Below are 24,073 nucleotides of genomic sequence, written 5' to 3'. Positions count from 1 at the left end.
CAGGTCCCATGTAGCTCTCCTTGTCCATCCCACTGTGACTTTGGGGGCTCAAAATCAGTTTTTCTCTGCATTTCAGAAACTCTTGTTAAAACCCATTAGACATTTCTCTCTACTTTTACCTACAAGGTCATGTTTCTTGTAACCATCAGTTCTACGAAGTAAGAATTTGGTTCAGACTGTGAGAGTCTGTCTCTCAGTCACTGCTTCTTTCAAAAAGACTAATTCTTTTTTATCATCCCGGATGGACCTTGTAAGGGTGCATTAGCTTCTTGTTCCACTACCTTTTGGTGGCTCGGGCAGATCATTATCATCATTTGCAAGGCTGCCACCCGGTACTCTGCTTACACGTTCTCTAGGTTATACCAGGTGAGGACCTTTCAGTCTCATCTGATGCCACCTTTAGGCATAAGATCCTTCAGGCCACTCTTTGAGCTGCAGGCTGTACAAAAATTTTATGTTGTCTCTTTCTTGGGCCTGTTAGTGGCCTTTTGCTATATGCCCACTCCTCAGCTGAACTGCTTTTGCACATCCTGGAAGCTAGACTTCCTGTGTCCCTCAATGGATGAGGAAAAAAACAATGTTTGTACTCATTATAAAATCCTTTTCCTGGAGTCCATAAAGGAACACAGGTCCCACCCCTCTATGTTTCTGATCATGCTGTCAACACTGTTTTCTTAGAAAACAGAGGCATGGTGATAGTAGGAGGGGTTTTCATGGGCTGTCCTACAGTACAGTTTTGTTTGCCAGTATCCAATCATCCTGTAGGTGCCAGTATAGCTAGAAAGTCAAGGACTGTGGTCTTTAATGGACTCCAAGAAAAGCATTTTATGATAAATATATAAATCCTGTTTTCTTTAACAAGTTTTTTTCATTATGTGTCTGCTTACATTTTATCTTCCTGTTTAAATGGCAAACATTTATTTTATTTTTTTTAAGAACATCAAGAAAAGTCCAAGAGGCTACAAAATTACATGGAGCTGATTAACCAGCTTCCTAAAGTAAACCGAGCTACGCTGGCCGCACTTATTGGTCACCTCTACCGGTAATACCTCTACATTTGCCATAACTGTTAATATATTTATAATGTTGTATTCATTTACAAATATATTTTTAACCAATTAATTCTGTTGTGGTTTTCCAATGTTTAGAATTTAGGAAACAAACTGATGGAATCAGGGTTTGTAAAAAGGAGTGACTTGACATGACTGATAGAGATAATCAAACTGGTTTGTGCAAGTCAGAATTCATGAAGGATTACTCCAAATATAAGTTTGCTTAAACTGGCCAGTCTATGCACAGTCTATACAACCTGTTCTGTTAATTGGTAAAGTGTCTGGAAAGATAAGGAAACAAAGTACTTATTTATTTGGATAGTAACATCACAGGGGTGGGGATTCTTATATTGGTGAGTTGAGATCACCACTGAGAGTCAGTCTGCGCCAATGGAACGTGCCATTTCTACAGCAGAGGGGAGATGTCTGCTGCGCACTTTGCTTAGTTATTAGAGTAAACTAGTGAAAGGTCAAATACTGTATCTATACTAGTTCTCTCAACGATGGCACTTATCAAAAATATATACTGGCTGAGAGAACTGCAGGACCCACTACTACTAGTGGTTTTCTCCCCACTAATCACTGACCGTTCATTTGCCTATAACACTGATTCTCAACCAGTGGATTTCACATTTACAAAGTGTAGTGTCTATGTAGCTCATAGTAACCCAGGTCTTCCCTTTTTTACCTGTACAATGAAAAATAAAAGCTGGAATCTGGCTCTTGTGGCCCTATTCTTTCACAGATGTTGGGTTCAAGGCAACCTACCACCAAGATTGTATATTTTTATATTTATATGGTAGGAATGTTGTATGGTTTCTATGGTTTTGGTTCATTTGTTTTTGCGATCGAATGTTTAGTTGTCAAAAAATTGCCCATAGCGATTTTCTCACAAAAGTAGTTTTCTTCAGCAGGGAGAAGAACGGTGACCTCAGTTATTGTGCATGTTTCTACTTTAGCTTACATTCTTTTATTGAGTTAGCATTAAGGTCATTTTAATAGAATTATGGGCCCTTGGGCAAAGTAAAGGCCCTACCAGCAATTTATGCACCTACTCTCAAGAATTACCAGTAAAGTATAAATAGTTACAAAGTTACATAGTAGGTAAGGTTGAATAAAGACTATAGTCCATCCAGTTCAACTTGTGTAGGTGTACGTCTGTCAGTGTCGATAATCATTTCCCATATCCCTGTATGTTGCGTTCTTTAAAATGCACGTCCAAAAGTCTTTTAAATATATCAATATTCCCCACTAACACCACCAGTTGTGGAAGAGATTTCCACATCCTTATCGCCCTGACAGTAAAAAAACCCCTATGCAACTTAGGTTTAAACCGCTTCTCCTCCAATCTCACTCTGTGGCCCCATGTTCTCTTACAATCCCTGAGACTGAATAGTTTTTTTCTACGCTGGGATCGCCATTGAGATATGTGTAAATAGCTATCCTATCTCCTCTCAAGCGTCTCTTCTCCAGCGAGAATAAATTTAGTGCTTGTAGTCATTCCTCGTAATTAAGGTCCTCCAGTCCCCTTATTAATTTTTTTGCCCTTCTCTGGACTCTCTCCAGCATGTCCCTTCTAAGGTCTGGTGACCAGAACTGGATCTAATACTCCAGATGTGGCCTAACCAGAGTTTTATAGAGTGTCAGGATTATAGTTTTATCTCTGGAGTATATCCCCTTTTTCATGCATGCTAATATTCTGGCAACTTTGGTAGCTGCAGCTTGACATTGCATGCTATTGCTCAGTCTTCTACTAGGACCCCCAGATCTTTCTCCATCCTTGATTCCCCCAGAGGTTCTCTCCCTAGTGAGTAGTTTGCGTTTATGCTTTTAGCCCCCAAGTGCATTACTTTACTTTTCTCCACATTAAACCTCATTTGCCATGTAGTTGACCACCCAATTATTTTATTCAGGTTTTTCTGTAAAATGTTTATATCCTGATGTGAAGTTTTTGCTCTGCCTTTTTTTGTGTTGACCGCAAAAACTGAGATTGAGCTATTTATACCAACCTCTATATCATTTATGAATAAATTAAACAGAATTGGTCCCAAGACAGAGCCTTGGGGTACCCCACTTACCACTCCAGAGAGAATTAAACATTTATTTATTAGTACTTTTTAAGCAGGGCAAAGTACAGGGGGGTCAACAGGGCACAGTACAGGGAGTCAGGAGGGTACAGTACAGGGGGTCAGCTTAGCCTGCTGGCGGCTGAAAATGGGTCACAGAAGTGCAGAACGAACTGCACTCCCATGATCCCCAGGAGGAGTATAGCCAAACTAACTTTGGCTATACTTCACCTAAATAATATTCATACATAATTATCAGCTAACTCTGCTGCAAGGGTAAATTTTGGATGGTGTTCATTATTCCATGTTTAGATGTCCCTGAGTATTTTTTGAAGGGTTGGCGCTACCAGTAGGCGAACTAGGCAGCCACCTAGGGCGCAGCCTTGGCCTGTCACTTCCTCATCCCCGGTGGATGTCACCTCTGGTGCCGCCATCCATGTATGGCCGGTCTGCAAGAGTTTACCGGAGGTCCAGAGGAGGAGAGGGAATGTCTGCTACAGGGGATCGTGCGGGGGTGCGGGGTACACTGACAGATCCCTCCTCTGGCTCCCCCAGCTGCAGAGCTGTTGAGCGGTTTAGGGCTCTGATTGATGCTGAGGAGCTGGCCCACCTCCTTCATTGTCACTGGTTGGGACTTGTGTGGGGGGGCGTGTCCAGCCATGAGATGATCCTGCCTGTCACTGGGGGGCGGTTGGCGGTTCAGCTGGCCTTAGGGATGATCGTGCGGTCCTTCTGGGCAGAGAGCAGAATGGGGGTAAAAAAAAATGTCTCTAAAAATGCCGTTTTTTTTTTTTTAATGCAGCCACTGGACTGTGAGAAATTGGGTTGAAAACTGCTCTGCCAATTTCTCAGGACAGTGCTATATGAAAAACCAGATACCATCTTGATCTTTGTTAGCTTTTTTCCTTCTATCTCCAGACTAGATAGACGTATAAAAGTACTATTAGCTGACAATGATGGTATCTGGGTTTTCATGTAGCACTGTCCTGACTGAAAGAAATTGGGAAGAACAGTTTTCAACCCAATTTCTCACAGTCCTCTGCTCTGCTGTCACCGAGTCCTCTGCCCTGCTGTCACCCAGTCCTCTGCCCTGCTGTCACCCCGTCCTCTGCTGTCACACAGTCCTTTGCTTTGCTGTCACCCAGTCCTCTGCTGTCACCCAGTCCTCTGCTGTCACCCAGTCCTCTGCTCTGCTGTCACCCAGTCCTCTCCTGTCGCCCAGTACTCTGCCCTGCTGTCACCCAGTCCTCTGCCCTCCTGTCACCCAGTCCTCTGCCTTGCTGTTACCCAGTCCTCTGCCTTGCTGTCACCCAGTTCTCTGCCTTGCTGTCACCCGGTCCTCTGCCCTGCTGTCACCCAATCCTCTTCTGTCACCCAGTTCTCTGCTCTGCTGTCACGCAGTACTCTGCCCTACTGTCACTCAGCCCTCTACCCTGCTGTCACTCAGTCCTCTGCCCTGCTGTCACCCAGTTCTATGCCCTGCTGTCACCCAGTCCTTTGCCCTGCTGTCACCCAGTCCTCTGCTGTCGCCCAGTACTCTGCTGTCACCCAGTCCTCTGCTGTCGCACACTCCTCCGCTCCTCTGCCCTGCTGTCACCTAGTCCACTGATGTCACCCAGGCCTCTGCTGTCACCCAGTTCTCTGCCCTGCTGTCACCCAGTCCTCTGCCCTGCTTTCGCCCAGTCCTCTTCTGTCGCCCAATTCTCTGCCCTGCTGTCACCCAGTCCTATGCTGTTGCCCAGTACTCTGCCCTACTGTCACTCAGCCCTCTACCCTGCTGTCACTCAGTCCTCTGCCCTGCTGTCACCCAGTTCTATGCCCTGCTGTCACCCAGTCCTTTGCCCTTCTGTCACCCAGTCCTCTGCCGTCATCCAGTTCTCTGCCCTGCTGTCACACAGTCCTCTGCTGTCACCCAGTACTCTGCCCTACTGTCACTCAGCCCTCTACCCTGCTGTCACTCAGTCCTCTGCCCTGCTGTCACCCAGTTCTATGCCCTGCTGTCACCCAGTCCTTTGCCCTGCTGTCACCCAGTCCTCTGCTGTCGCCCAGTACTCTGCTGTCACCCAGTCCTCTGCTGTCGCACACTCCTCCGCTCCTCTGCCCTGGTGTCACCTAGTCCACTGATGTCACCCAGTCCGCTGCTGTCACCCAGTTCTCTGCCCTGCTGTCACCTAGTCCACTGATGTCACCCAGTCCTCTGCTGTCACCCAGTTCTCTGCCCTGCTGTCACCCAGTCCTCTGCCCTGCTTTCGCCCAGTCCTCTTCTGTCGCCCAATTCTCTGCCCTGCTGTCACCCAGTCCTATGCTGTTGCCCAGTACTCTGCCCTACTGTCACTTAGCCCTCTACCCTGCTGTCACTCAGTCCTCTGCCCTGCTGTCACCCAGTTCTATGCCCTGCTGTCACCCAGTCCTTTGCCCTTCTGTCACCCAGTCCTCTGCCGTCATCCAGTTTCTCTGCCCTGCTGTCACCCAGTCCTCTGCTGTCACCCAGTACTCTGCCCTACTGTCACTCAGCCCTCTACCCTGCTGTCACTCAGTCCTCTGCCCTGCTGTCACCCAGTTCTATGCCCTGCTGTCACCCAGTCCTTTGCCCTGCTGTCACCCAGTCCTCTGCTGTCGCCCAGTACTCTGCTGTCACCCAGTCCTCTGCTGTCGCACACTCCTCCGCTCCTCTGCCCTGCTGTCACCTAGTCCACTGATGTCACCCAGTCCTCTGCTGTCACCCAGTTCTCTGCCCTGCTGTTACCCAGTCCTCTGCCCTGCTTTCGCCCAGTCCTCTTCTGTCACCCAGTCCTCTGCCCTGCTGTCACCCAGTCCTCTGCTGTCACCCAGTCCTCTGCCCTGCTGTCACCCAGTCCTCTGCTGTCATCCAGTTCTCTGCCCTGCTATTGCCCAGTCCTCTCCTGTCGCCCAGTCCCCTGCTGTCACCCAGTCCTCTGCCCTGCTATCACCCAGTCATCTGCTGTCACCCAGTTCTCTGCTGTCACCCAGTCCTCTGCCCTGCTTTCACCCAGTCCTCTGCTGTCACCCAGTCCTCTGCTGTCGCCCAGTCTTCTGCCCTGCTGTCATCCAGTCCTCTGCTGTCGCCCAGTCCTCTGCTGTCATCCAGTCCTCTGCTTTCGACCAGTCCTCAGCTTTTACCCAGTCTTTGCCCTGCTGTCACCCAGTCCTCTGCCCTGCTGTCACCCAGTTCTGTGCCCTGCTGTCACCCAGTCCTCTGCTGTCACCCAGTCCTCTGCTATTACCCTGTCCTCTGCTGTCGCCCAGTCCTCTGCTGTGGCCCAGTCCTCTGCTGTCATCCAGTCCTCTGCCCTGCTGTCAGCCAGTCCTCTGCTGTCACCCAGTCCTCTGCCCTGCTGTCACCCAGTCCTCTACTGTCACACAGTCCTCTGCCCTGCTGTCACCCAGTCCTCTGCTGTCACCCAGTCCTCTGCCCTGCTGTCACCCAGTCCTCTGTTGTCACCCAGTCCTCTGCCCTGCTATCACCCAGTCCTCTGCCCTGCTTTTGCCCAGTCCTCTGCTGTTGCCCAGTCCTCTGCTGTCACCCAGTCCTCTGCCCTGCTCTCACCCAGTCCTCTGCTGTCACCCAGTCCTCTGCTGTCGCCCAGTCCTCTGCCCTGCTGTCATCCAGTCCTCTGCTGTCGCCCAGTCCTCTGCTGTCGCCCAGTCCTCTGCTGTCCTCCAGTCCTCTGCTTTCGATCAGTCCTCAGCTTTTACCTAGTCTTTGCCCTGCTATCACCCAGTCCTCTGCCCTGCTGTCACCCAGTTCTGTGCCCTGCTGTCACCCAGTCCTCTGCTGTCACCCAGTCCTCTGCTATTACCCTGTCCTCTGCTGTCACCCAGTCCTCTGCTGTGGCCCAGTCCTCTGCTGTCATCCAGTCCTCTGCCCTGCTGTCACCCAGTCCTCTGCTGTCACCCAGTCCTCTGCCCTGCTGTCACTCAGTCCTCTGCTGTCACCCAGTCCTCTGCCCTGCTGTCAACCAGTCCTCTGTTGTCACCCAGTCCTCTGCTCTGCTATCACCCAGTCCCCTGCCCTGCTTTTGCCCAGTCCTCTGCTGTTGCCCAGTCCTCTGCTGTCACCCAGTCCTCTGCCCTGCTTTCACCCAGTCCTCTGCCCTGCTGTCACCCAGTCCTCAGCCCTGCTGTCACCCAGTCCTCTGCCCTGCTATCACCCAGTCATCTGCTGTCACCCAGTCCTCTGCTGTCGCCCATTCATATGCCCTGCTGTCATTTAGTCCTCTCCTGTCGCCCAGTCCTTTGCCCTTCTGTCGCCCAGTCCTCTGCTTTCGTCCAGTCCTCTGCTGTCATCCAGTCCTCTGCTTTCACCCAGTCCTCTGCTGTTACCCAGTCCTCTGCCCTGCTGTCACCCAGTCCTCTGCCCTGCTGTCACCCAGTTCTCTGCCTTGCTTTCACCCAGTCCTCTGCTGTCGCCCAGTCCTCTGCTGTCACCCAGTCCTCTTCCCTGCTGTCACCCAGTCCTCTGCTTTTGCCAAGTTTTCTGCCCTACTGTCACCCAGTCCTCTGCTGTCGCCCAGTCCTCTGCTGTCACCCAGTCCTCTGCCCTGCTGTCACCCAGTCCTCTGCTTTTGCCAAGTTTTCTGCCCTACTGTCACCCAGTCCTCTGCTGTCGCCCAGTCCTCTGCCCTGCTGTCACCCAGGCCTCTGCTGTTATCCAATCTTCTGCTGTCGCCCAGTCCTCTAAAAAAAATTTTTGAAATGTTGGCAACTATGCTTGCTGTGTCCGGCAGTCCAGGGGCAACAAACATCACAGGGGGCTATAGACAGGGCCGATGCTAGACTATTTTGTACCCTTTCTATACCGTATAGAGGTATAGAAGTTATATCTTAGAGGTTAAGAAGTTTTATTTTTGAGGGGGGGGGGGGGCGCAAATACCTGGTCTTGCCTAGGGGGCAAAATAGTCTAGCACCAGCCCTGATTTTTTTTATTTAGAAGGTACATTACAAATTGGTTTTAGCCAATAGATTGAAAAAGATGAAAACACATATTATTCATCCTGATCAAGCTGGCTTTATTCCCAACATGTCAACATTAGGCGAGCTTACTTTAATATGCAGATTCCGGCGGTTAATCATACGGATTGGGCCTTCTTGGCACTGGATGCCATCAAGGCATTTGACTGTGTCGAATGGCCGTATCTATGAGCCGTTCTGAAAAAATTTGGTATGGGGGGTATATTCTGTCAATGGGTTCAATTACTATACTTTAGCCCTAGGGCTTCTATTAGGGTTAATGGCGTGCAATCCTCCTCCTTTAGGTTATTTTGTGGCACAAGGCAGGGGTGCCCTTTGCCACCCTTCCTTTTTGCCATTGCAATTGAACCATTGGCATCTCTTCTCCGGGCGGCTTCGGACGTAATGGGCTTGGTAAGAGTAAATATGGAAGAAAAGTTAGCATTATATGCTGACGATGTTATTCTATTTTTATCAAATTTTCGGTCCTCTGTGCCAGTGACTTTGAGCTATATGGATGAGTTTGTGAGGTTCTCAGGGCTTGCTATTAACTGGGAGAAGTCTGTGCTTCTGCCATTGGACTCACTCCCGAAGGATTTGCCATCAGTATGCCCACAACTTGTAATTGTTTCCTCTTTCAAATATCTGGGAGTTACTATGACTGCATACCCTTTGTAATATACTGTATAATGGACAATATTGCCCCATTATTGACAAGATTTCAAATGCAAAGTAGGATTTGATCTAAACTTCCCCTCTCAGTAATAGGCCGCATACATTTTAATTAAAATGGTTTGGATGCCGCAAGTTTTATATTTTTTACATAATTCCCCAGTTTGGATTTTTCCAGACTTCATTAAGATTAACAGGATATTTAGAAACTTGATTTGGGGAAATAGGACCCCTGTATCAAACTAGATCTCCTACAATATCCAAAGGAGGCTGGGGGGGTTAGCGGCCCCAAACTCGAGGATTTACTTTCTAGCTGCTCAATTGCAGCATCTAGCACAGTGGGAATCAGAGGCCTTAGCTGCTCCCTCATTTCGCTTAGTTTCTTTTGGTTTTCAGGGACGCTAGCCATGGAGGGGTCAACAGGGTGCTCTGTCTTTTCTAATATACCCACTGTAGTACTTATATACAAGGTGTGGGAATCTGTTACGAGGATAATGGGGGTTTCCTCCCTAACCAAATATACCCCTATTTGGGGTAATAAAATGCTACCTGAAATACTGAACCTCCAGGGCTTTTAGCGATGGGAACAAGCAAGGATTCTTACCCTATCTCAACTTTATGAGAGGGGAGTACTCAAAACTTTTGACTAGTTGGTAAGGGAATTCTCCTTGAACCGTAGATGTTTTTTTCAATTTTTTCAGCTGCGACATGGCTTATATGCCAAATTGTATTTTTCTCCTGTTTTGTTTCCCCGGTCCCAGTCTTGGAAAGAGTGGTTCAGGCAAGCGTAACTAAAGGCCTAATATCTGTTACATATACGTCTCTATTACAGTGTACTTCTAAGTTTCACTGTCCATCTAGAGAAAATTGGGAGTGCGATATTGGTCCTATCTCTGACCATGTCTGGGATAGGATTCTACAGGTTCTCCCCTTTGTATCTCTTTCACCCTCATTTAGATTAACACAATTTTATATACTGCATAGGGCGTATAGGACCCCAGAATTTTGGTTTAAAATTGGCTTAACAACTGACTCGGCTTGCTCCAGATGTGGCAATCCGGGGTCATTGATATATCTATTATGGCGATGCCCAAAACTCCAGAGGTATTGGGCACAGGTTGTGGGTGCACTTAATGAGATTTTAGATCTGAATCTCCCAGTGGATTCTTTAATGTATCTACTGGGCTATCTTGTAATCTTAGTGCTTAAACCACCAATGTGGTTTACTGTTGTAAGAGCGCTTTTTGTGGCACAAAGACAAATTGCCATTAGGTGGACCTCCCCTAACACGCCGACTATATCTGATTGGATATTTGATCTGAATAGATCCAGTTCCTATGAGAGGCATGTTTTTTTTGGGAGGAATTTATATAAGTTTGATACTATTTGGAAATTGTGGCTTGACCACATGGATATGGGACTGAGGAGGTACGATTCCCAGAATGTGGACATATGGGAGGAGGGGGAAGGAAGGGAATTGTGAATATTTATGAGTTGATTTCAATGTTATATATTTTTTTTTTCCTCTCTGTTTTTGTGTATATGTTGTGATATAAAAAAATGGAAAATAAAATCTGATATAAAAAAAAAACAAATTGGTTTAATCCAGTATTTCTGATCATCTCTGTGCATTGCTTTATTCATTTTTTTGTGATATTCCAGGGTCCAGAAATGTGCAGATCTAAACCAGATGTGCACCAAGAATCTTTCACTTCTATTTGCTCCAAGTTTGTTCCAAACAGAGGGGAAAGGAGAACATGAAGTGAAGATAATGGAGGATTTGATTGACAATTATCCTAGTATTTTCTCTGTAAGTAATGTACTTAATACATTTTGTTTTCTTTGATGAGTTACTGGTATTCATGTGTAACCTAGTCATCATAGAAATAAGGGAGCTACTACTGCTGACTTGTCTTTGAATGTGCAAGTTTCAAGGTCAGCATCTTTATCCTTTATTACTTAGCAAGCTTCTGACCAGGAACAAGCATGTGTTGTGCTTATTCCAGGTCACTGATTCACCAGGTAGTGAATGAAGCATAAGGATGACAGCCCTGGAGCATGTATCTTCAGACACAGGCAGCAATTGTATGTTAAAGTAGGTTGACTCCCCCACACAGACTGTTCCAAGCAAGGCTGCATGCACTACTCAGACTTCAGATTAGTCCCAGACTAGTCCCAGACACAGCTGTAAAGGATGAGGCTGATGCCTGGGCGGACAATTTGTAGCCTCTACAGTGTGATACTGTGCATAGCTGACTTTTTATCTATAGATTATGAAGCCTACAAGGAGGTAGGTTCCACTTTTTTTTTCATAGAAAGCCATGCAGGTATAGTAAAGCTGACCATACATGGTTAGAAAATTATTCGAAAAAGACTGTCGCTCAGTTTCAGAGTCTTGGCAATCTTCTTATAGCCTAGGCCATTTTTATGTAGAACAACAATTATTTTTTTCAGATCCTCAGAGAGTTCTTTGCCATGAGGTGCCATGTTGAACTTCCGGTAACCAGTATGAGAGAGCGAGACCGATAACACCAAATTTAACACACCTGCTCCCCATTCACACCTGAGACCTTGTAACACTAATAAGTCACATGACACCGGGGGGGGGGGGGGGATGGCCCAATTTGGACATTTTCACTTAGGGGTGTACTCACTTTTGTTGCCAGCGGTTTAGACATTAATGGCTGTGTGTTGAGTTATTTTGAGGAGAAAACAAATTTACACTGTTATACAAGCTGGACACTCGCTACTTTACATTGTAGCAAAGTGTCATTTCTTCAGTGTTGTCACATGAAAAGATTTAATAAATTATTTACAAAAATGTAAGGCGTGTACTAACTTCTGTGAGATACTGTAGCTTCCTAGATCTTCTGCCCATTTGGGAGAGTAATAGATCATTATGTGACCTGGGACCACCTCTGCATATAGAGATGACGTGTGTCAGTGGGAGGGCATCATGAAAAAATGTATAGATATCCAAGATAAGGTGAGTCTGATAAGGGCCTTGGGCACATAAAAGTTCAAAAGCAGTGGGTTTATCTAAGGTCAGGGATTGTGATTTGGAGAAGAAATAATGTTTGAACTGGAGGTAAGAATAGAAGAGTTGTTTAGGAATCTGATGCTTATGTTGAATTTCTGTAAAGGATAGGCGCTTACGAGTGAGTGGGTGTACCATATTTCGGAGTTATCAGATTCCAGCCTGAGTCCAGGGATACATTTGGGTATAAGATAAACTATCAGGGATATCAGGGTTGAAAAGCATGTTCAATAAGGGTGGACATGGAAAAGAGAGAGAGAACTGTTGGGAGCATTTCTTCCATATAGAGAGCGTAAACAGCATCGGATGTAAACATAGGCCTCATAAGTGGACCATGGATGTATTCAGGGCTGACCATATAATGGAGCAGGGATGGACCGGGCAAGTAACACTCATTTCTATCTCAGACCACCTACTGTATGCTATTCCGGTGGACCATGTGACAATTGCCTTGAGATGAGTGGCATAGTAGTATTTGATGAGATCTAGAGCTCCCATACCACCCTGAGAGCGAGGAGCTAGTACAACTGAGCTAGCTACTCGGTGAGCTTTATTATGCCAGATAAAAATGAAGAAATAATCTTTGTGTAGCTTTCAGCTGTGACATTGGAATGTGGATTGACAATATTTCAAACAAATATAAGAGCTTCGACAATATAGACATCTTAAGGACATTGATCTGACCCATGAGGGAAAGAAGATATGCATCCCATTGGCGTAAAAGACAGTCAATGTCTCAAAAGAGAAAAGGGAAATTTGCCTGGTAAAGGGTGGGGTATGAGAAAGTTAGATTTATCCCTAAATATTTTAGAGCACCAGTGGAGCAGAAGTTCTGTTGTAGTGTGACAAGGATAGAGGGAGGAATGTGAAGGGGTAAAGCTTCAGTTTTGCTTGTATTGCTCTAATACACGGAGAGTGAGCCAAATTTTTGCAACAAGTCATGCAGGTTTGGGATGGAGGTATGGGGATTAGTTAATGTCAGAAGCATGTCATCTGCAAACAAGGAAAGTACTCCCTCTGTCGCAATGAAACCCCTATGGATATCAGGATGGGATTGAATGGCTTCAGCCAGGGATTCCACACACAGGATAAAGAGCAAGGGAGATGAGGGGCATCCCTGTCTTATACCATTACTCAAGGGGAATGATGGCGACAAAAAGGAGGACAACTATACCTGGAAGGATGGTCGGGAGTACAAAGCTTGCAGTGCAGCTATAAAGGGGCCGTCAAATCTGTATTTATAGAGGGTGGAAAACATAAAAGGCCAGCTGAGCCGGTCAAAGGCTTTTTGAGCATCAAGCCTTAAAATAAGGGCTGGACAGGCTGTTTTATTGAGCAGATCAATAAGGTCAATGGTGCGTCTCGTATTATCACCAGCGTGTCTGGTAGGTACAAAGCCTACTTGGTCTTTGTGTATAAGTCTACGAAGTATGTGGGAAAGTCTATTAGCCAAAATTTTAGTAAAAATTTTGTAATCGGAATTAAGTAAGGCTATGGGTTGATAATTATCAGGAAGGGAGGGATCTTTTACAGGTTTTGAGATCCCAGTGATGTGAGTATGAAGAAATTGGTGGTGAGGGATGGTCCCTTTTAACAATGAAGCGAATAGGGATAACAAATGTGGGCGTAATATTGTGAGGAAGGTTTTGTAATAGGAATATGGCAGACTATCCGGGCCAGGGGGATTTGTGAGTTGGAAGATTTTTGACGACCTCGGCTAATACTTCAGGAGTAATCGCAGCATTTAAAGATGAAACCTGGGCCGAGCAGAGTTTAGGTAAGTGTAAAGAGTCAAAGAAGGAATCAAAGTTGGCCTGTGTGAATTGATAATTGGGATCAGTTTTTAGTCAGTTATATAGACCATGATAAAATTCTCCAAAAACTTTGGACATGGTACAAGGGCAGTAAGTGGGGGACCCATTAGCTTGCATAAGGAAATCTGGGGATGAATGGAAGGGGCGAGGTTTCAATTTGTTTACAAGCATTCTGTGAGGCTTATTAGAATACTTGTAAAATTTCTGTTTGCAGGGGTTACATTTTAACACATGCATGCACTGTAGATTTTTTTCAAACCGCTTTCAATTAATTCCACTACTAATGTTTAGAAAATTTTTTTGGCTCAAAAAAGCCGACATGACTGTTCGTTTTTGTGACATCAAACTTTGCATTTTGATAATCAAAATTAACTCACTAACATTTTGAAAGTCGAATGATCGAGCATATCGAGTGCTTTTTCGATATATTTTTAACCATGTATGGCCCTCTTTACTCATGGCACATTTTTACCAACTTTAGTGTCTCAGCTGAGGTTTGTATGGGGCAAATGTTAGAGCGTAGGATGTAAAGCATAGGGTGACTGAGCATACACTTGTGAACAGGGGCAATTAGAAAAATTGGACTCTGTGTAGTCCGGCGTGGTAAGACATAGTCAGGGGCAGGGAAATGAGCAGAAAAATGCTCAAGCGTGATTGGGGGCTAACATTCTCATAGGAGAAGTCAGCTGTGGCTGTCCCTTACTTTTCTCTAGACAGAGTAACTTTAAAGTATATCTAAATCCAAAAACAAAAAATAATATATTTCATTGGTTCACAGATCTTGGTGGCAACATTTGTTTTCATTTAGGCCAAGAACATTGCTAAATGTAGTATCCATTGTCACTGCCTAGAAACAGAAAGCACAAACAAACATATTTTTTGTGTGTAGAGAGTTATATTATTTGATCATTTTAACAAATCAAAAAAAAAAAATTAAATAAAAAATGCATTTCATTTTTATTTAAGATTGATGAAGAGCAGGTGACACAAATGGATTTGGAAAACAGCCTGATCACCACCTGGAAGGATGTACAGGTAACACATCTTGTTGTGTATTTTTGTTATATATTCCATCTAAATGCTTTCTCATAAAGGATTAAAATTGAACTCTGTGCACCATTATTTTATTAGTTTTTTGGAGGTGTTAGTATCTGTTTACCTAGGCTCAATGTTTGCTTTCTTCATACAGCAAAAGGTGCCCTTTATGTTGTGCTAGACAGTACAGTCCCCCCACCAACACCAGTGCTGTCTGCTGCCTCAGTAAAAGAAAAAAAAGACCTTGGTCTATCTAAATATGGGGGATCATGTGACACTTTGGGGTTGGTTTACTAAAGGCAAACAGACTGTGCACTTTGCAAGTGTAGAGCTTAGTAAATGAGGGGAATCTCTGCTGACATCCAGTCATGTGCACCTTGTGTACTAAGTTCTGGAGCAACTGCACTTGCAAAGTGCACAATTTGCCTTTAGTAAATTAACCCCAAAGGCTAGATTCACAGCTATGCGCTTTTTAGTGTGTTTTGCAGAAACGCTGTATAGTCCAGTTAGCATGGTTTCCTATGGGACACGTTCACATCTATGCGTTTTTCAGCCGCTGCATTTTTGGTAAGGGTCAGGGACTTTTTTTCCTGCAGCAGATTGCATTTTGTATGTAATAGACTTTGAAGGACCCGCACCAAAAATGCAAGTGTTCATTTGTGATGCTCTTTACATGTGTTTTTTTTCTCCTTAACAAACTGTGAATAGCCGGTTGTTAAAGAGCGGGCGGCTACCGCGTCCTTAACACCTGACGAGTCATTGGCTGTCATTGGGGTTCCACGCTGACAGCTGAATGTAAAAATCTAAGAAAATAAGAAAAAATAAGGAAAAAAAACGCCCCCCCCAATCCTTACCAAACCCTTATCCGAGCATAACCACTTCCCACCCGGCCACTGTACATAAACGGCCAGGTGGTCCATTCCTCATTCTGAGGATGGGGCCGCGCCGCGACTCGATCCTGTGATCAGAGATCAGGATATGGCCTCCCGATCACGTGACGGCTGTGTCCGATCACAGCCGTCATAATGTAAACAGAGACGCATGTCTCTGTGACAGTTCTCCCCGCCGAGCTCAGTGAGAGCTCAGTGTGGGGTGTGGGGGGTGAATCTGCAGCCCTGTGACAGCTCTCTGTGTGAGGATGATTTTATACAGAGAGCTGTCACAGATTCCCCCACAAACAGTACACCAAGCACCACTGTGTCCCCTGTCCCTATACACATGTCAGTGTCCCCAAAAAAACATCTGTCACAGTGCACAAAACATCTGTCAGTCCCCCACACTGCCAGTGGCCGATCCACATCTGTCATTGCTACCATAGCTTGTGGACTCTATAACTTTCACACAGACCAAATAATATACACTTTTTTGGGTTATTTTTACCAAAGCAATGTAGCAGCATAATTTTTGGTCAAAATTTATGACGAGAAATTACTTATTTGCTAAATTTTATAACAGAAACTAAGAAAATTGCATTTTTTTTTACATTTTCGGTCTTTTTATATTTGTTGTGTAAAAAATAAAAACCCCAGTGGTGATTAAATACCACCAAAAAGAAAGCTCTATTTGTGTGAAAAAAAAAATTATAAAAATTTCATTTGGGTACAATGTTGCATGATCGCGCAATTCTCATTCAAAATGTGAGAGCGCTGAAAATTGGTCTAGGAAGGGGGTGAAAGTGCCCAGTATTGAGATTGAGGTGGTTAAAAGGCGAACTCACCATTTTAAGTTCAAGGAATATATCCTGGTGGAGAGAAATCAAAAAAGAGCACAAGGGGAGAGACACCTCTGGGTGTAGAAGTTTAAAGCACAGTTTATTAAAACACATATACAGGTAACTCATCCAGCGGTGTCCGAAGCACTCACGCATGGCAAGAAGGAGGACAACTTATGACTGATCTGATGACTACCTCCACGATGGATGTACTGTTTACCGCCACTACATGCCTTTGATGACTTCACATTTGTGAGTTGCCTGTATATGCCTGTATATGTGTGTTAATAAACTGTGTTTTAAACTTCTACACCCAGAGGCGCCTCTCCCCTTATGCTCTTTTTTAGGTTTTGTGAACTTGGGTTCAGTTTTTCGCTGAAGGCAGGCCTGTTTGTGGATCCCCTATTACCACCCCCCCCCTTTTTTTTTCCTTAGGTTCAATATGGAATTTTATTGATCATGGACTTTGCCCTCCCCCCTTTTCTTCCCATACATATTGTGAATATATTACATTTTTTCATACATAGTGTTGCTTCTATGGTGGTTTTATTTTAATTTTTACAGATTTTTCGCCTTTACTTGTATTACTGGAGAGAAATCAATGCTGATAGTAAACACCATGTCATATACTTATATTGTATCAATTGCAGCATCAATTTGCAGGGTACACTGACTGAAAATAGGTACCGCCAACCAATTCGGTCATGTAACAATATTCTAGTTCATTGTATGCAAATTTAGCAGTCTTTGATGTTATGTCCAAAGTGGCAGGTAAACACTGAGGAGTACTAAAACAGACTGTCTCATGTAGTAGGTAATTGATTAGGAGTAAAGCTGTGTCACCTATGGTTTTATGTGAGCTTGCCATATTAACCCACATGCACTTCAAGTCTCCACGAGGCTCACCATTAATCCCCTGTTGGGACTAAGCAGGCACTTCACAGTTCTAGAATAATAAGAATGAGACACTGTAACATGTAACTCTTGTTATAAAGCAAAACATCTTGTTACAAAGTATCATTATTATTATTATTATTATACAGGATTTATATAGCGCCATGTTAGCCAGTGTGTCCATGCACATATAGGGTTTTTTGCAGCGTTTAGTGGCAGGAGCTTTTAGACTCCATGCACGCTAGCATTTATTAACCACTTGCCCACTGGGCACTTATACCCCTTCCTAACCAGGCCAATTTTCAGCTTTCAGTGCTCTCACACTTTGAATGACAATTACTCAGTCATGCAACACTGTACCCAATTTAATTTTTTGTCCTTTTTTCATACAAATAGAGCTTTCTTTTGGTGGTATTCAGACTACTTTCACACTGAGGTGTTTTTCAGGCGCTTTAGCGATAAAAATAGCGCCTGTAAAGCTCCTGAAAACTGCCTCAACTGCAGCCTCAGTGGGAAAGCCGGAGTGCTTTCACACTGGGGGGGTGCACTTGCAGGATGAGAAAAAAAGTCCTTCAAGCAGCATCTTTGGGGCGGTGCGGGAGCGGTGTATACACTGCTCCTAAACGGCCCTGCCCATTGAAATCGGCAGCAGCACTTTTAACCCCCTTTTAACCCCTTTGGGGGTTAAAAGCGCACTGCTTAAACCGTGGTATAGCGCCGCTAAAACTAGCGGCGCTTTACTGCGACTGCCCCACCGCCTCAGTGTAAAAGTGCCCTTATTTACAACTGGGTTTTTTTGCGCTATAAATAAAAAAGACAGAAAATTATGTAAAACAATGCTGTTTACTTTGTTTCTGTTATAAAATTTTGCAAATTTGTAACTTTTCTTCATAAATTTTGACCAAAATTTATACTGCTACATATCTTTGGTAAAAAATATCCCAAATCCGTGTATATTATTTGGTCTTTGCGAAGGTTATAGAGTCTACAAGCTATAGTGCCAATCATTGGAAATTGATCACATCTCAATTCTTGAGACACCAACAAGCCAGGAAATTTCCCCCAAATGACCCCCTTTTGGAGAGTGGACATTCCAAGGTATTTAGTAAGAGGCATGGTGAGTTTTTTTACGTTTTAATTTTTTCCCACAATTCTTTGCAAAATGAAATTTTTTTTTTCACAATATTTTTATATTAACAGGTTATTTCTCACACACAGCATATGCATACTTACAACTACACCCCAAAACACATTCTGCTACTCCTCCTTAATATGGCGATACCACATGTGTGAGACTTTTACACAGCCTGGCAACGTAGAGGGGCTCAACATGCAGGGAGCACCGTCAGGCATTCTTGGGACATAAATTACACATATAATTTCCTGACAAACTATCACACTTTTGAAGGCCCTGGAGCACCAGGACAATGGAAATGCCCACAAAATTACCCAATTATGGAAAGAAAATACCCCAACATTTTTGGAAAATGTGGAAAGAAAATGAAAACGCATTTTCTATGCATTTTTTTTTTAGGGCACTGATGAGTAGCCACTCATAGGGTGGCACTGATGAGCACTTATTGGTGGGAACTGTATTGGCACTAATGGGTACTTTAGTGGCACTGATGGGCACTGTAGAGCACTGATGGGGCGCATATGTGCACTTATGGGGCACTGTAGGGCACAGATGCGCTGTGATGGGGCACAGAAGAGGCACAGATGTGCACTGCTGGGCACTGATGGGGCACAGATGTGCACTGATGTGGCACTGCTGGGCACTGATGTGGCACTGCTGGGGCACAGATGTGCACTGATGGGGCACTGCTGGGGCACAAATGTGCACTGATGGGGCACTGCTGAGCACGCACGTGGCACTGCTGTTGTACTGATGGGGCACTGCTGGTTGCAATATATAAAAGAAAACATCAAGCAACCTCATGCTGCAGCGTCTCTCTCCTCTGCTAATGCAATCGGTGTGAGGAGAGGAGAGAACCGGACCTGATGCCGGTTTGTTGACAGTTCTGCCTGCAATTAAGAATGCCATGGTGTAAAAGGAGCCTAAATTATACAGAAAGTAGTGCTTACCTTCACGACCTCACAGCATGTACGTTATTGTAAGCCAAAAGCCAGGATATTTAACACTCACGCCCTTGCAGATTGACAGTTGTTTTTCTCCAGGAAGAGCCTCCAGTGTTAGGTTGCTTCTGCCATCACATTAGTCATGGCTCCTTATTGGCATCCACTTTTCCTTCCCATGTTCACCCGCCAGTACTTTCAAGGGATAGCCAAACTATTAGCCTTCATGGCTGTGACTCTGTAGTAGTGTGGATGATACTGTCAATCAATTTTCCCACCTTGGTGTGGCTGTGGACTTCCTCAGGGCCAGCAACCCGAGCATCCGAGCATACAGCCTGGCAGACCAGGAAAAAGGGGGATGAGCGAGTGCCCTCCCCTCCCCCCCCGCTCCTGAACCATACCAGGCCACATGCCCTCAACATGTAGATCCCAGCCCCCCATGTGAATGAGTTTGGGATACAAAAACAGTGTCCCCCAAAGTAAAACCAGCGTCAATCACGATGAAAAAAAAAGGTCCTCTTTTGCTGAAGTTCAACAGTTCCTAAATAACTAAAGGGTGGGCGCACCCAGTGACCCTGCCCCCTTGTGATGTCATTGACCCAGGGCATGCTGGATCATTGACGTCAAAAGGGGGCAGGGTCGTGATGCCGATGACGTTATTGTGTATGTTTTTTAATAAAGGATTTGTCAAAAACTGTCCCTGTGTTATTATTTATTTTTGATAAACTGAGTAGGGATAGGGGAGATCTGGGAGATCCCCATGTTGAGGGGATGTGGCCTGGTATGTTTCATGAGGGGGGGCGTTCGCTCCTTTCCTGGCCTGCATGCTCGGATAAGATGCCTGCTATGAATTGGGGGGGACCCCCCATGCAGTTTTTTTTTTTTATATATATTTTCTTTACCGGCAGTTCTTTTTTTTTTTTTACATTCAGCTGTCAGCGGGGAACTCCGCTGACAGCGAATGACTCATCGGTTGTTAAGGACGTGGCGGCTACCCGTTCCTTAAGAACCGGCTAGTCACAGTTTGAAGGATTAAATATAAAAATGAAAGAAAAATGTATGCAAAAATGCATCAAAAATGCAAAACGTACCGGAAAACCTCATCATCCGCAACCGCATAGATGTGAACCTAGCCTTAATGTCTGTCACAATTCAGCCTCTGGTCTCCTATGGACCAGTGACCAAGCCCAAGTGCTGTCATATGGTGGACAGAACGTTGATAGGAAGTTCAAAGGATTTTGATCAAACTCCTGTGAGGTGCCTGGAATAGAACCTAACAGTTAGCTAATTAAAACTTGAGTGCTACAGGTTTAATGTAAAAGCTTTCATGTTTAACTCGGATTTATGTTTACTATAAACTAAGTGTTATTCTTGAATTAATACACTAGGGCAGTGTTTCTCAACTCCAGTCCTCAAGTCGCCCCAACAGTTCATCTTTTTAGGATTTCCCTCAGAAGAAACGGCCGTGGTAATTACTAAGGCAGTGAAACTGATCAAATCATCTGTTCAAAATAATGGACAGCCTGAAAACATGACCTGTTGAGGGGCCTTGAGGACTGGAGTTGAGAAACACTGCACTAGGGAAAACATTTAATAAAAAATATATATACTTTTTTTCTAAACAGTTGTCACAAGCCGGAGATCTCATTATTGAGGTTTACTTGGAAAGGAAAGAACAAGACTGTTGTGTCACTTTAAAGGTCAGTGATCATTGAACCATAATAGGATATAGAACTGTAACATAGGGGCATGTATAAATTCCAGGTTTTTTAAGGGTTTCCCCATCCCAAATAAACAAGGTTGAATTTTTTTTGTTTACTGGACTCAGTGGGCAACCCTGCATGGACTTTCCACTGTTTTGTACCTAAAAACATGAGTGCCTGTAATCATCGACATTTCAACCAGAATTTCAGAGCCACTGACTTCCAGAATGATTTTGTGCTGAAACACCCTCCAAGATATTTCTTATGAAGTTGGTAACTAGTTCTCTTATTTTTTAGGGATCCTTGGGAGTAGCCAAAGAAAATCAATCAACGTGTCTCTACTCAGCTAGTCTGTTAAAATAGCTGATTATGGGATTAGGCTCCATTCACACTAGTGGCAGTTGTCATGTGACTTTGGACACATAAAGTCGCATGGCAAGTTGTGACTTTGAAAAGATTCCTGCACTACTTTGATGCGACTTTATTGCAACTTGAGTGCCAGAGAGTGGAAAGCTGAATTGGACTCCGTGCACTGTTGTTGTGTGTTATTGCATGTGTTATTTAATGTCCTAATGTGCATTTTGTATTAGCAGCCCATTCATTTGAATGGGTATTCTAACACATAAAACACACCAGTAAAAGGTACATGTACTTTTTTAGCAATGCAGCACACAATAATGCATGGTAGTGTGACACCCTGCTTTGTGGTGCACTACAACGCACGTGTGTTGGCGAGGTACGCTGGGGTGCAATAAGAATGCATGGCACCATGCTTTACCACAGTGTAATCTCCAAATACAGAAAGGCTTCTTCACAGTAATGCCCTGTACACACGGTCGGACTTTGTTCGGACATTCCGACAACAAAATCCTAGGATTTTTTCAGACGGAAGTTGGCACAAGCTTGTCTTGCATACACACAGTCACACAAAGTTGTCAGAAAATCCGATCGTTCTAAACGCGGTGACGTATGCCTGGCACTTTATCCGTCGGATTTGTGTACACACGATCGGAATTTCCGACAACGGATTTTGTTGTCGGAAAATTTTATATCCTGCTCTCTAACTTTGTGTGTCGGAAAATCCAATGGAAAATGTGTGATGGAGCCTACACACGATCGGAATTTCCGACAACAAGGTCCTATCACACATTTTCAGTCGGAAAATCCGACCGTGTGTACGGGGCATAAGAGCTGTGGAATGTGGAATAGACTCCCTCAAGAGCTGGTTCTGGCCAGCTCAGTAGATTGCTTTAAAAAAGGCCTGCGTTATTTCCTATATACACATAATATAATTGGATTCTAACATTTATAGGAAAAGTTGATCCAGGGAATATCCGATTGCTTCTTGGGGGATCAGGAAGGATTTTCTCCCCTGCTGGAGCGAATTGGATCATACTTTATTAGGGTTTTTTGCCTCCCTCTGGATCAATTGTGGGTATAGAACTGCGTATATAGGACAGTTCTATTGGTTGAACTGGATGCACTTGTGTCTTTTTTCAACCAGACTAACTATGTAACAGTGTGAACTAGACCTTAAAATGGTTGTAAAGGCTAAAGGTTTTTTAGCTTAATGCACCACCTCCAAGGAACTTACCTGAGCCTGATCTCGATCCAGCACTGAGCCAGGGAGCAGCGGCCAGGTCTCTCTTCCTCCTCACTAGACTTATCAAGAGCTGCAGGAGCCATTGGCTCCTGCTGCTGTCAATCAAATCCAGTGAAAAGGTAGCAGGGAGTGGGACTGAGACGTACGTGCCGCAGCTTGCTATGGGGGCACTCAGTGGGAGGATGATCGGGGGCTGCTCTGTGCAGTGGTTTTGTAAGTATAACATGTTTATTATTTATTAAAAAAAAATTGACTTTAGAATCACCTTAAGGGCTGATAAACAACTTCAAAATTAACGTAAGTCTCTTCTAGGTATCTCCTGTGATGACTGCAGAAGAACTAACCAATCAGGTTTTAGATATGAGGAATATTCCAGCCAGCACAGATATCTGGTTGACCTTTGAAGTTTTCGAAAATGGAGAACTGGGTAAGCAAAGGCAGTGAAGAATTTATAGGTATTGGTTTAACCACTCTTCCTGACCAGAGCACTTTTTTGCGATTCGGCACTGCGTCGCTCTAACTGACAATTGCGTGTTCATGCGACGTTGCACCCAAACAAAATTGACATCTTGTTTTTTCCCACAAATGGAGCTTTCTTTTGGTGGTATTTGATCACCTCTGTGGTTTTTATTTTTTGCACTATTAACAAAAAAAGAGCGACAATTTGGGAAAAATGCAATGATTTTTTACTTTTTGCTATAATAGATATCCCCCAAAAATATATAAAAAAACTTTTTTTTTTCCTCAGTTTAAGCCAATACGTATTCTTCTACATATTTTTGATTAAAAAAATCGCAATAAGCGTATATTGATTGGTTTGCGCAAAAGTTATAGCATCTACAAAATAGGGGATAGTTTTATGGCTTTTTTATTATTCTTTTTTTTTTTTACTAGTAATGGCGGCGATCTGCGATTTTTATCGGGACTGCGTCATTATGGCGGACACGTTGGACAATTTTGACACATTTTTGGGACCATTGGCATTTTTCCAGCGATCAATGCTAGAAAATTGCATTGATTACTGTAAAAATGTCACTGGCAGTGAAGGTGTTAACCACTAGGGGGCAGTGAAGGTGTTAATGTGTTCCCTAGTGTGTGTTCTGACTGAAGGGGAGATGGGACTGTGCAGGGGAGATGACAGATCGCTGTTCATACTCTATATGAACAGACGATCTGTCTGTTCTCCCCTCAGAGAACCGGAAACTGTGTTTACACACACAGATCCCGGTCCTCAGTGTGCCCTGAGCGATCGCGGGATGATCACAACCGCCGAGCACTTGCATCGGCATCAAGGGCGAGCAGGGGGCGCACATGCGCGCCCCCTAGTGGCCGTCTATGTTACAGATGTAACATGACAGCAATTCGCGCAGCCGAGCTATGTTGGTTGGCTGGTCGGCAAGCGGTTAAGAACTGCTGATAATAAAATGTGGTCAGGAGTG

General features: G+C 44.5%; 1 protein-coding gene across 6 annotated transcripts in view; it reads left to right on the top strand.

Moving 5' to 3' along the window:
* Positions 1 to 24,073, top strand: part of ARAP3 (ArfGAP with RhoGAP domain, ankyrin repeat and PH domain 3) — a 273,051-nt gene that overhangs the window by 223,728 nt on the left and 25,250 nt on the right. For all 6 annotated transcript variants that reach the window (XM_073621033.1, XM_073621032.1, XM_073621034.1 and 3 more), the window contains 5 exons: positions 937 to 1,042; positions 10,424 to 10,571; positions 14,579 to 14,647; positions 20,954 to 21,028; positions 22,947 to 23,061. In XM_073621033.1, the coding sequence (XP_073477134.1) occupies positions 937 to 1,042; positions 10,424 to 10,571; positions 14,579 to 14,647; positions 20,954 to 21,028; positions 22,947 to 23,061 (513 nt within the window). The remainder of the gene's footprint in view (positions 1 to 936; positions 1,043 to 10,423; positions 10,572 to 14,578; positions 14,648 to 20,953; positions 21,029 to 22,946; positions 23,062 to 24,073) is intronic.

The sequence above is a fragment of the Aquarana catesbeiana genome, linkage group LG03 (genome assembly GCF_042186555.1).
Source record: "Aquarana catesbeiana isolate 2022-GZ linkage group LG03, ASM4218655v1, whole genome shotgun sequence".
Taxonomy (NCBI): Eukaryota; Metazoa; Chordata; class Amphibia; order Anura; family Ranidae; genus Aquarana; species Aquarana catesbeiana.
The sequence above is the reverse complement of the archived record's forward strand: the minus strand, read 5'-3'. Positions and strand labels throughout refer to the sequence as shown.